The sequence below is a fragment of the Prunus persica genome, chromosome G4 (assembly GCF_000346465.2).
Source record: "Prunus persica cultivar Lovell chromosome G4, Prunus_persica_NCBIv2, whole genome shotgun sequence".
In the NCBI taxonomy this organism is placed as follows: domain Eukaryota; kingdom Viridiplantae; phylum Streptophyta; class Magnoliopsida; order Rosales; family Rosaceae; genus Prunus; species Prunus persica.
The window spans coordinates 19,681,252-19,693,506 of NC_034012.1; the positions used below are offsets into that span (position 1 = coordinate 19,681,252).

General features: G+C 38.6%; 1 protein-coding gene across 2 annotated transcripts; it reads right to left on the bottom strand.

The window, feature by feature from the left end:
• Positions 1 to 5,056, bottom strand: LOC18781059 (pentatricopeptide repeat-containing protein At1g62350). 2 transcript variants are annotated; one of them, XM_020562582.1, is made up of 4 exons: positions 4,433 to 5,056; positions 3,678 to 3,714; positions 2,674 to 3,146; positions 1 to 1,010 (listed from the first exon to the last, which is right to left on the bottom strand). In XM_020562582.1, exons 3-4 carry the CDS (start codon positions 3,049 to 3,051, stop codon positions 594 to 596), a joined length of 795 nt encoding a protein of 264 aa, XP_020418171.1. In that variant the 5' UTR covers positions 3,052 to 3,146; positions 3,678 to 3,714; positions 4,433 to 5,056; the 3' UTR covers positions 1 to 593. The 2 variants fall into 2 exon arrangements, with proteins under 2 accessions (XP_020418171.1, XP_007213347.1); XM_007213285.2 differs by lacking the exon at positions 3,678 to 3,714.

Sequence of the window (12,255 nt, forward strand, 5' to 3'; positions counted from 1 at the left end):
TAAACCGCTAATCAAAACTTTGTTTCTTGTTTGGAAGTGGGTACAAATGAGGTTGAGTGACTTGGCTTTTCCAATCATGTAAACCGCTAAGCAAAACTTCGACACCATTAATTCTTCAGATCGTCAGAAGTTCAAAATCTCAAGGCGACTAATCCAACATGACCAACATCATGTCCCCGCTGCTAGATTCACAGTATGATATGTCCTTATTAACAAGTTAGTCCAAAACTATGCTCTCAATTGTGATCAAGGTCAGTCGAAAACTAATTTACATAAATTGTAGTGATTTGAAAAGGAAAACAAAAACTGTATGGACCCAAAAGCCACAAAAAGAAAACAAAAAACTAGGATCGCATATCTAATTCTGCCCAACTGTTTTTTTATATGACATCCCAAACATGCACCACCAAATTCTTCGAACCAGAACTAGGGCCATTCGTTGCTGCACAATGAACCGCTGCAAAAGACCCACTTAACTCCTGGTTTCGTGCTCGACAGGCAACTGAGGGTGCATCTAGCCATGCCAATGGATTTAGCTTCTGCAAATGAAAGGATTCTCTCATATAGAGCATGTATAAGTATAGCAGCACTATCTAATCATCTTCATTTTCTGTTTTACATTCTTGATCTTCAAATAAGTCTTCGGGTGGGTCATAGATGATCATATCAGGAAATAGCTCCAAGAAGTCATCTTTCACCTTCTCCCTCAATTCTGGGTATGGAAGAAGCCCCTTCAATATTACTCTAAAAGGCAGTGAGATTGGGGGATCAGGAGATTGTCTCATTTCATCATATATCTCCATTGCCTCCGAGGGCAATCCATTATCTAGAAAAGCCCTGATAATATCCCCAAAAGTATGCTGATCAAACAGAACTTCCTCTCTCTTCAGATCTCCCCAAACCTGCTTTGCTTCATCTACCTTTTTGTTTCTTCCAAGCATCATAAGCATGTCCCTGTAAAAGAACATGTCTGGTCGATACCAAATTTCTTTACGCACCACATCATATATCTGAAAAACATAATGTGTTAGTAAAAGCAAGCAAGCTCATTCAATGAAATTTTAATCTAAAGAGATCGTACTCAGAACTATTATATGTCCAAGGTCCAATATTGGATTAAAGCTAAGGGATGCTACTAGTGGCAAGGTGCGGGTGGCCATGGGATGTCCTCAATCCCTGTGACCAAACCATATGAGTAGGCTCGGCAAAACCCTTGGATAACTTCTTTGATATCTCAATAAAGAGAAATATGACCAACTGTGGTTCAAACATATGTACAAATAATTTATCTTTTCATACTTCTTACTATTAGATAGTGCCCACAAATCTCATGATAGGTTCCCAAAGATGACCCACCACACCCAAAAAGAGTTTAATTGCTGATTAATTTACATTAACGATGTGACTTATAGATCTTGCCCCATGTCACAACCGACTGTAAGTTCCTACCTTCAGAATATTTACCATTTTCTTAATTTTCTTGTGAAAACAAACTAATGGCAACAAGAAATAATTTTTAAAAACAACAACAAAAAGTATGGTGATTATAAAGGTCATAGAAAGTCTGGCAATGAAGGTGGTTCAACCATTTCTAAGGTTTCTATTTCAGGTTTCAGGTATAAAGATATCCCTCTACAGACTAGAACCTTCCTTCTTCATCAACTTTTACTGCTTTCTTCTTCCATTCTTTCCTCTGTTTTCTAAGATTTATGTGTCTTTGTCAGCATTCAAATGGAAATTATAACAACAAAGTATAGATCACAAACATCCAGGTCACATGTACACGATTATAAGTGCACTTGACATGAAAGGATGGCTCCAGATTCACACATCCAATTTAACTAATATGCTTTTATGGTGCCAAGGTTCACAAAGACGAAAATTGTGACTCCAACTTTGGGATAAAAAGAAAAACAATTTTAGGAAGGGGGACGCCTTAAAAAGATGGAAGAAGATACACTCATATAATAGTAGAGTCCAAACCAATCTAAAAAAAGACCTTAAAGGACTTTACTTCTCTTGTGTAAAAATAAGAACAGAAACTTTCTTCCTGAGATACTGAGGGGAAAGTAACAACTAAAAAAGACTTCATAATAGCAGCTAGATTGTAGTAATAAGACAGAAACTCGGGTCACTTAAGTCAAAGAAGATGATTTTTATTTTTTGTATAGAAACTCAAGGAAGATGATATTAAATGAAATCCAATTGACTAAATTTGAAAGAATAATGAAATAAAAATATTTTACTCTGAGCAGCTGCCCATAAAAATATTACCACTTTCACAGGTAAACCAAGTCTTCCAAATCTCTTTCAAAGGAAAGAAAGCATTCCTAAAACCTAACAAATCATCATAATAAGAACGCAATGACCCATCAACCGTATTGTCCCCCTTGCACAGAACAGGATCAACTACAAGAATGAAAAAGGTATCAACTAGCTAGATTCCCAATCATTCAAATTTATCAAAAACACTAGATTCCAAGAAGAATATCTCCACTCGCCCGAGATAATAGATAGTAGACTTGATTAATCACAAACACACAACGAAACTATGAAAGAAACCCTCACATCCTTCTCCAAACAATAGAAAACTAACAACTGATTAATTTAACATTTCCATCCTCTATTAATCATATAGGAAATTTAGAAGAAAAAATAAAAAAGAAAACAAACCTTCATGGAGAGAAAGACCTGGTCTTGTCTCTGGAACTCGGCGAGAACAGCTATAAGATCGGACTTGAGCAAGCGGGACACGTTTGAGCGTATGAACTGGTCGAGGCGGAGAGGATGGGAGCGGAGCCTCTTGAGCTCCTTAGCCGCGATAAGACCCTCCTTCCCCATCTCTTTCCTGCGCCTCCATATGGAGAGGCTAGGGCTCGACGCCTTCGACCCCCAAGAAAAATAACGTTTCTGGAAAGGGTGGTCTCCTTGTTGGCATTGAGGGAAAGTGTTTCGAAGCAACAAACATACTGAGAAATTGAAAGAGGAGGGTGAGGGTGAAGGGGTTGTAGATGAGGTTCTTCGTACAAGATTGGGAGCCAGGCGTAACATTAGATTCCGGTTGAAACGTTAAGGGCGACGGGGGACAAAATCAAAATCAAATAGAGCTCAATGCACTCTTCCTGCTCTCCTCATAAGTCATCGCCCTGGCAAGCCAAACAACACAAGTCAAACCACACACGATATAGCGGCTGGAAGCAAATGTCACTCAAACTCAAAGGAAGGGCAACATAGGCAATGCACGCAAGCAACACTCGTGCCTACCTGCTGCTTCGCTGGGGAAATTAGTCAAACACCTGGTGACTGTCACTCAATAAATAAATAAGTTTGGGAAACCTAACCAAAACTGCCTTATGAAGATCTTGTTATGGAAAGAGACCAACGCATTCCTATAAATTGGCTCAATACAGCTTGAGCTCCTATCAAGCTTGACTTTCTTTTTAGCCAAAACCAAGTTCAAGCTCAATAAAGTATAAAGAAGCCAAGCTCGAGCACTGTGAAGATAGCATTCTGAAGGCAAATTTTCCAGTTCCAGGTAAACTAAATTGTTCGTCTAAGACTACCGTAGTCGCACAAATGCCAAGTGACTGTCACTAAATATATAAACAAGTTTGGGAAACCCAACGAAAACTGCCTTAAGGAGAAAATAGTAATGGAGAAAGTGAACGTTTACCAACCTTTCGAAGATATGAAAAGTGGGCCACTCTTGAAGACCTGGTAGATCATCTCATGTGTTAGAATTCATGAATAATCACGACCCACAAAGCACTATGTGAAACTAGTTCAAAAATTAAGCACCATAGGAATGGAACGGAACATCCGAAATATTATCAGGTCACATTGATAATTAAGAAACTGTGATTATGATGAACTGGCAGTTAAGAACACATTCGAATGATCAAGAATGAATAAAACATCGAATGTTTCATCGATTCCCTGAAATTTTAGGCAAGTTGAGGTTTTGTTCAAATAAAGGAAACAGCATTGCAGTTACATTCACATAACAAAAATAAAAACATTACAAATACGTGTCAACATTACTTGAACATAGTAGATTCAACTCAGCCTAATACCACTTCAATCATTTTGACAAGTGAAATAGGTACAGATAAGTAGGGGAAACATGCTTTGAATTTCTTTTACCTTTCATTTTCCTTTTTACACTTCCCTCAGCAATCAGAACAGAAAAGGGAAACAAATCAATAAAGTTAACAAATTTCATAACATTTCGGACATTACACCATCTGGGATTTAAACGGAACCAACATCAAGAAACTTAGCATTCCCTTTAGTTTTGGTGCCTTCCCACAGAAGCCAACTAAATTAAACTTTAAACAATAGAAAACAAAACAAAAGAAAAATTCCACAACTTTGCATCCAATTCAACTCGTTTTCCCAATAACCAAGCAAACCAGAGGAGCAAAAACCGTACCGTATTAGAACCCCCAGGTCTTGGGCGCTCAAAAGCAGCTAAAGAGGCCGACATTTTGGCCGACGAGCATCGAAATCGCGGTCAGCAACAGCCAACATTTCAGCGACGCGAATCGTCGGAGCCGCCCATTTAACCGACTCGGCGGAGACGGAGCAGATCGACGAGCGAGCTGAGATTTCAGCAGCACGATCTAAAAACCCAGCACAAAGAGGAGGGGGAGAGAGAGAGAGAGAGAGAGACGCTTCAAGAAGAAGAATGGGTTTTCTAGGGTTTTGAATTTGGAGAAATGGGTGGGAGAGTTAAAAGAAGCAACAACCAGAATTACTGGTGTGTCTGGTTATGGATGTCAAAGAAGAATGTGAAGGAAGCGAAAAAGGTGAGCTTTAAATCTCCATATTTGTTGGAATTGCTTTTTTGTTTTTTTGAAGTTTTAATTTTTAATCAATTAGATTAGGTAGTAGAGTACAGCAGTGGCTTCAGCAGTATTTATTTTTTATGGGTAATGAATAATGAGAGAATGTGTTTGCTTTTCACCTACTTGAAGTTGAAGAAGGAGAGGGGAGGGTGTGGTCGTGTGCGGTCAAGATGAAGTATCAGTCGAGAATTTTGACCAATGGGAACAGTCCAAGCTGCCAAGCTGGCAGTGGGAGAGGGTCTAGAGGCCCCCTAGTAATCTGAATTCTCAAGAGTTGCGTTACTTTCACTTGTTCACGGGCCCTGTCTGTGTAAAGAGATTTCAACTGTACATCCACCGGTTGTTAGCTCTCTACACTCGTGCCAGTTGTGAGGCTGATTTATTTGGCTTTTGGTCAACAACTGAAGACTAGCAATTTACCTCCTCCGTTTTAGTTTGATGATGTGACAAGTAGTTGGTCTCTAAAGCGTAAATTTCTAACTGCATGGCTTGGTGCCAGTTAGGATCATAAGTAATCTCTGCAAAAGAATTGGGTTCCACATATCGAGTCATATTTAAGGCAAAGATTGGAATGAAGAATGATATTCATAGAAATAAAATCTCAACTATATAGTTTATAGGCATTCTGACCAAAAAATAGCCCAAGAAAACACATTTTTAAGCACAAGGATCAAATTTTTGGGTAGGATGAACTATAGTTGCATAAGCGACCCAACCAAACAGAACTAGCAGAGCCAGAAAAGTTTCACAGAGGGGTCATTTCATATATTGAAATATATTTTTCTTTAGGGTGATAATCAAACTAATTTTACTTGATACAATATCCCTAATTTTAATTTCTATACTTTATTATTTTACGTGTTATATTAACTATCTACTTATCATCAATATTAGTGAAAAAGCAATTGAAATGATTTTTTTACTAAAGATACACACCAAGAAAATTTTGGACAATAATTTATCACTACAAAGTCTAGAGTCGAAGTATGCCAATGAGAGATTTGAAAAGGGGGGTAGCAATGACAATGAAAGGAAAAGAAGAAAAATATAAAGAAATGAATGATCACTTTAAAATTTGATTGTATTAATAAGACCATTGTCTCAAAGAAAATTTGAGAGGGGGCACATGCCCACCCTAGGCCTTAGCTCCCTCCGCCACTGCAAACAACAGCATACTAGTGTATGAAGGGGGTTGATTGTATAGCCTTTTGTTTCCCTCTTTTTGGCTGTGGTGACTGATGGAAGAAACTTTTGGTCTTTCTTCTTCAAGATATATAGGTGTGCCACCATCAAGTCACCGAATGGCTTGGATTGGATGGGTTGGACGAATGTGCTTGCACTTGTGACTTCTAATTAGCCGATTGTTCAGGCAAGCAAGGAACCTCTTCTTGGGATTTTTGTGATCAAGGATGGTTAGGCTTCGTAGGTATGTTATTTGGTTTTTTTTTTTTTAAATTTGTGTGATAATGATGTAATTTAAATAAAATGTACGATTGATTAAACGAAATGACAAGAAAGTAAAGTACAAAATTAAAATAAATGTAAATTAAAGCAAGAACAAAATAAGAATGATAAACTAAATTAGACTTGAAATTAAACTTAAGTGAAATTTAATAACAAAACAATTTAAATAAACCTGGATTTAAAAGCAATGTAATGAAAATTGCAAGGAATCAAACTTACACTAAGAAAACGAAGAACTTACTAAACTCAGTGCTTGAAAAGTAAAACCTAGTCTAATAATGAAAAAGTGCGAGACCAAAAATAGATTTGTTGTATCTGATGTTGTGTCTTCTCTCTTCATCTAATGAGGAATATATAGGGCATTTGTTAGCCTATGGGATGGCCACTAAATGGCCCAATGTCAACTTCATTTGAAATCTTTCATTGGATGGCGATAGATTTAGTAAATGATTGTGAGTACATATTCCCCTCAAAAGTATAAAAGGAGATGAGCTTAAAGACGTAAAGCTTTAATAGTTCCAAGCATATGGTGATGCTTGTGATCCACAACACTATTTTGTTGTGGTTTGTTAACATTAAAATATTGATCAACAACGCCTTCTTCTAGAAAACAACAGTTGTTCAACTTTTAGGAGCCTTGATAGGTGTTTTGTTCAGGTCTTGGAGATTAGGTGAGTCGACAATGGACTCCATTTCACCTGTCACCAACTTTTAGGAGCCTTGATGGGCCTTTATCATCATGTCTATTGTTCTACTTTTTGGAGCTTTGTTGTGCGTGTTGTTGAGTTTTGTGATGGCATAAATAAACTATCATGCACCCCTCATTTATGTTGGGACTCATTTGCATCTCCTTACTTAGATTATCAATGTATTAGTGGAACAACCTTCAGTAGAAGAATTTGTGCGCTACTTTCTCGTTCCTTTGAGAAGACATATGGAACCACCTTTACGACTTATGTTGGAGCTAGACATACATGCTTTGTATGGGGTAGATCCACTAACTGCAGTAGAGTGATGTAATTGAACTTATGATTTTCCGAATTGGGGGGTTTTTACTAATAACGAGCCATTGGATTTAGAAAACGTATTGTGTTGGTGGAAGTCAACTCGACCCATAACAGACATTAAACGTAATGAGGTTGCACAACCAATAACATATTAGAAGCCTTACAAGTTTCATGAAGGTGCTATCTAGAAGAATGCTACATAAAAGAAGTCGACAGTGGACTCGATCTCACAATTCAATAACTGCAGTTTACTTTAATAGACCTTAATCATCATGTCTATTGTTTTACTTTTTGGAGTGTTGTTGTGCTTGTTATTGAGTTTTGTGATGGCAAAAATAAACTATCATGCGCCACTCCTTCATGTCAAGACTCGTTTGCAGCTCTTTACTCGAGTTAGGAAATGTTTGATTTTTTATTTTGTTTTAATAATTTGTGGCGTTGTTCTGCATGATTCAAGTATCTATTTGAACAAAATTGGTTGGTTACTGAATTGATGTTGGTCACTAAATTGATGTTGGCTGGGTTTGAACTAATCCATAAAATGGTGATATTTCATTTATTAGTTTAGGGGGTGTATTTAATTTGGATTTTAAACGACTATTTTGGGATAAATAAGTCTTGTGGTATTCAATTAAAACTTTTAAATGATCTAAACAAGTCTTGGTGGCCAATCTATGAGTCCTTGGTCCACCCGATCAACGATTCCCTGGTCCACCTGATCCATGATCAATCGATCAACCCGACGCATGATCCTTCAACCAAGGTCGACAACCTCCCTAAGAGCATCTCCACCGCAGGGACTTTAGCCAGGGCAAGAGGCCCATTCCCTCGATTTTGGACCTCCAGTGCAGCACCTGCAGTCCGTGCAAGCCTTGGGTCCCACCAGCCAGGGCAAACCCAAGGGCAGATCTTGCCTAGGCTTTAGCCCGAGGGCTCTGATGTCAGTGCTGATGTCACGCTGACGTCAGCAAGTCAAAAAAAATTCAAAATCAAAATTTTTTTAAAAAAAATACCAAAAAATTATGGATGTTTTCCCTATAAATACATAACAATTTTATTCACTCCCTATAAATACATAACAAGTTTATATTTTGTTGCATATTCTTTCTTTTTTTTCTTGCCCTTGCCCTAGCCTTTTGGGGTGGAACCAAAAAAGGCAAGGCTGCCACTATTCACATGAATAGTGGCAGCCCTTGCTTGCCCTTACCCTTGCCTTAGCCCTTATGGGTGGAGATGCTCTTAGGGCCCCTAGCTAAAGCTTGAAAGCCACTTCACGGTCCACAGCCGAGACAGGGCCACCATCAAGCCAATCTTAGCACCGCCGCGGCCACTTATGGCCCGGTTGTGGAGAAAATACGACCATTCCCTCCTTTGCCACCTCGCCTGACATTCTCGATTCCCGCGTACACCTCCAACAAAACCTTAGCCCGCGTGCAATTGGGCTCCACACAATTCTCTCTTCTTAATCCACGTAGTCAAGCAGACCTTAGTCTTAGAGTCAACCAATGGACTCAAAGAGTAGACGACTAAAACACCTTAGTTGGACAGCTCATCCGTTGCAACCTTTTCGGGGATGGTGAGCTCGAATCGAAGCTGAGAAAAAGGGTTAGGTTTTTCGGTAGTGTTCTAGTATTTTTTGAGAAATCTGGCTGCCAAAATTGTCAAACCAGGTATGAAACTTCATCATGTCATCGTGCTCTACCTGTTTATATGCTTGGTTTGGGTAAATTCAGAGGTTTGAGAGATTGATTTTTAACCCCCAATTAAGCCGACAGTTTGATCGTGCTTTTGCCTATTTTCGATTAGTTTTTGTCGTGGTCTAAGAACAAAAGTTGATCCCTTTGTTAGTCTGAATCTATTGGCATAGGTATTGGCAAGTTGTTTGAAGATTTTCTGTTGCCGGAAAATCTCTCAAGACACCCAAACACCCACCGCTACCGTCGGCTAGTGGTGGCGCATGGGCCATTGTGCGGCTGTCCACTGAGGTTTAAATTGTTTCCCTTGTCGTCTTGGGCACGACGGTATGCTCGAATTTGAATTTGGTTATCGTTTGACAGTCGAACGGATATTGCACCTATTATACAATATTCGGGTTCGATAGGTTCGAACTGTTCGATCGGTCCCTATTTCAAATATGTTGTTCTCTATACCTCTAGGTCCATTGTTGGGGTCGTTTTTCTTCTGAAGGCTTGTCCGGACTTGTTGATCCTTGAACTGCCATAGAGTGGTGAATCAAGTCTTTGTTGCCCCTTTTTCCGGGTTAGCGAGAACTAGGCCCAAAGCATCCCGAAGGATAAGCAAGTCATAAGGGAGTACTTTGTTGTTCTTTCAGTAGTTGCATGTTTTTGTTGACTTTTTCGGCAGCTCTGAAAATAGGTGAAGATGATTTGTTGATGCTGAACTAAGATTATATAAGCTTGGTATGAGAGCTTGGAGTGTGGGAGCTAAAGACCCACAAGTTTAGCAAATCATAATACTTGTGCTTGGCTTGGTGTTTGATATGCTTGAGTTTGGGTGTTGAGAATTTATTGTTTGAAGCTATGACTATGTTGGTTTGATTATTTGGCTGTGATGGTTGTTGGGATACTTATAGCAGTCAAATGAATGAGGTTTCAAAGAGCATGGCTGATGAAAGAAATGCTTAAGACTATGAATGCTATGGTGTTTGTGACTACGATTTTAGAGATTTATGAGTTCTAGAGGTGGGAGGATGAATGAGTAGCTTGGGCTTATTCTTGAGGTGCGGCTTTATAGAGAAGATTAAGGATTTCAAGGATGAGAAAGTAAGAGATATGGTTGTGATGGCTATTGGGAGCTTGCTCCAGCCAAGAGAATAGGTCAATGGTCACTGGATGCTTGCAGCAACTATGAGAAAGGTGAGTTCTCATGGTTGCTGAGAGGTTTGCAGCAACCAAGAGGAGTTGGTTTTGCCTGGGCAATGCCTCCCAATTTATAAAAGGTGAAAGCTCTCTTTAGTTTCCAATAGGTAAAAGGAAGTGTTGGAGTTAGTCTATTTTCAATGGGTAAAAGGGATCATTGGGACATTCTTATTTCCAGCAAGTAAAAGACATTCCAGCAGGCAAAGCTAGGCATTTAAAAATGACTATTTCCTATGGGTAAAAGGAAGTGCTTGAAAAATATCTCATTTGCTCACCCATATTAGAGAATAAGGGTGGGCATAAAAATCGATGAACCGAATGAACCGACCGAACCGAAAAATAAGGTTTTTTTGACCAAACTGAAAAAGTGAACGTTGAACCTGACCCGAACCGAAGTCAACAGTCCGGCCCTCGATTCCAAATTTTTTTGAACCAGTGGACCGGAACCAAATCGCCTATTATTTAATTATATATAAATTTGACACATGGCATGATATTATTGGCTAAAAGGAACTTGTACCGCATGCTTGCTTGCACCAGATTACTCTAACCTAATATAAACATCTCCTCTTGACCTAACTCGCAGCCAACCTCCATCTCACTTAATTTTTCGGCCGCTCTCCATCTCTCAACCTCTATCGTCTCCCTAGCTCTGAAAGACAAGATTTCTTGTCCTCACGAAGTTGACGGCAATGAGTATGGCTACAGTGTGCCATTGCTGGCTCTCTCTCTCAAGAACGACCTCTCTCAAGCGCACCATCGCTCACTCTTTCTCTCTCTCAAGCAGAACTGGAAGAACAAAACAAAAACTTGACTTCCATGGTAGGTCTATTATTTGTGTAGTTTTGTGTTTCTTTCTTAGTTTGCAGTTTAGGAGACTTTTAGTTATGGGTGATGATCAATTGTGGTGTGCCTAATTAGTTAGTTTTCTTGATGTTTCAGCTAGAAACAAAGGAAGCTGGGGGTGACTTTTAGTTTTGGATTTTTGTCAATTTTGTTCTGTCGGTTTTGCCCTTTTTTTTGGTCAATTTTGTATTGGGTTTACGATTGTATGTGTGGATCTTATGTTTTGGTTTTGCATATGTGAGAGCTTTAGGTTTTGGATTGTATATTAAATATACATGCACCGTAGTGATGTTCACGGTCTTCAAATTGTTCATATTTGTCATCACAGTGGAGAGGCCATTAGCTAAGGATATATGATATTTTTTTCTTATGGGGCCTATGTTTACTTTTATAAAGCTCTAATATGAGGTTATATAATTTTGTTGTTTATCTGTTTCTTGTTCAGGAGTAGTAGTTCATGATTTTTGACATGTTCACAGTTCGTTTGTTAAGCTTGGAAGGGTTTTGAAGATAAGCAAAAAATTTATTTCTATTTTTACAGAAATTATATGTTTGGTGATTGATTGTTGACTGATACAAGTGTATTTTGGACCGATGAATGCAGGTTGTTTTGTCAAGGCTTTTAGATGGATGGATGTAGATGTTTTGGAAGGATATTTGTTAATTTTTTGTCATGGGTTGTAATCATTATAATTTGGATATCTTGCTTTATTATTTGTGTGTATTTTTTTTTTTTGGTGATGGTTTGTAAGTTGGTTTACTTCCATGGTTGATGATTGTGTGAATTTGTGATTAATAGTTGTTTAGAAACTTAGATTTGAAAGATGGATTTTTTTATGGATTATACTTGAATTGGCATGATTTCAGCATCTGAAAGAGTTGAAAAAATTGATTCGGGCCTGTTAATACTGATTAGGTTTTGGTAATTTGACCCCAAAAAAAAAAAAAAAGATTTTGCCCAGAAAGTGATTTGGGCTTTAAAAAAACTAGTATTGGGCTAAGGCCCAAAACCGACTAAAAAACACAAACCGAACTGGAGCCTATAGAGTCGGCCCATTTTCGGCTTTAAGTTTAGACCCGACCCGATCTGAGAACCGATGTCTTACTCGGTTCGGCCCACAGGTCGCACAAAATTTGACTCGACTTGAACTGTGCCTAGGCTTATTAGAGAACTTCAAGTAATGGGCTTGGACTTTGGTGCTCCTAAGTAGT

Coding starts and splice junctions, on each gene's coding strand:
- LOC18781059 (XM_007213285.2), bottom strand. CDS start 3,051: ATGTTACGCCTGGCTCCCAATCTTGTACGAAGAACCTCATCTACAACC. Junction 1,011..2,673: donor AGGTCTTTCTCTCCATGAAG/GTTTGTTTTCTT, acceptor TATGTTTTTCAG/ATATATGATGTGGTGCGTAA.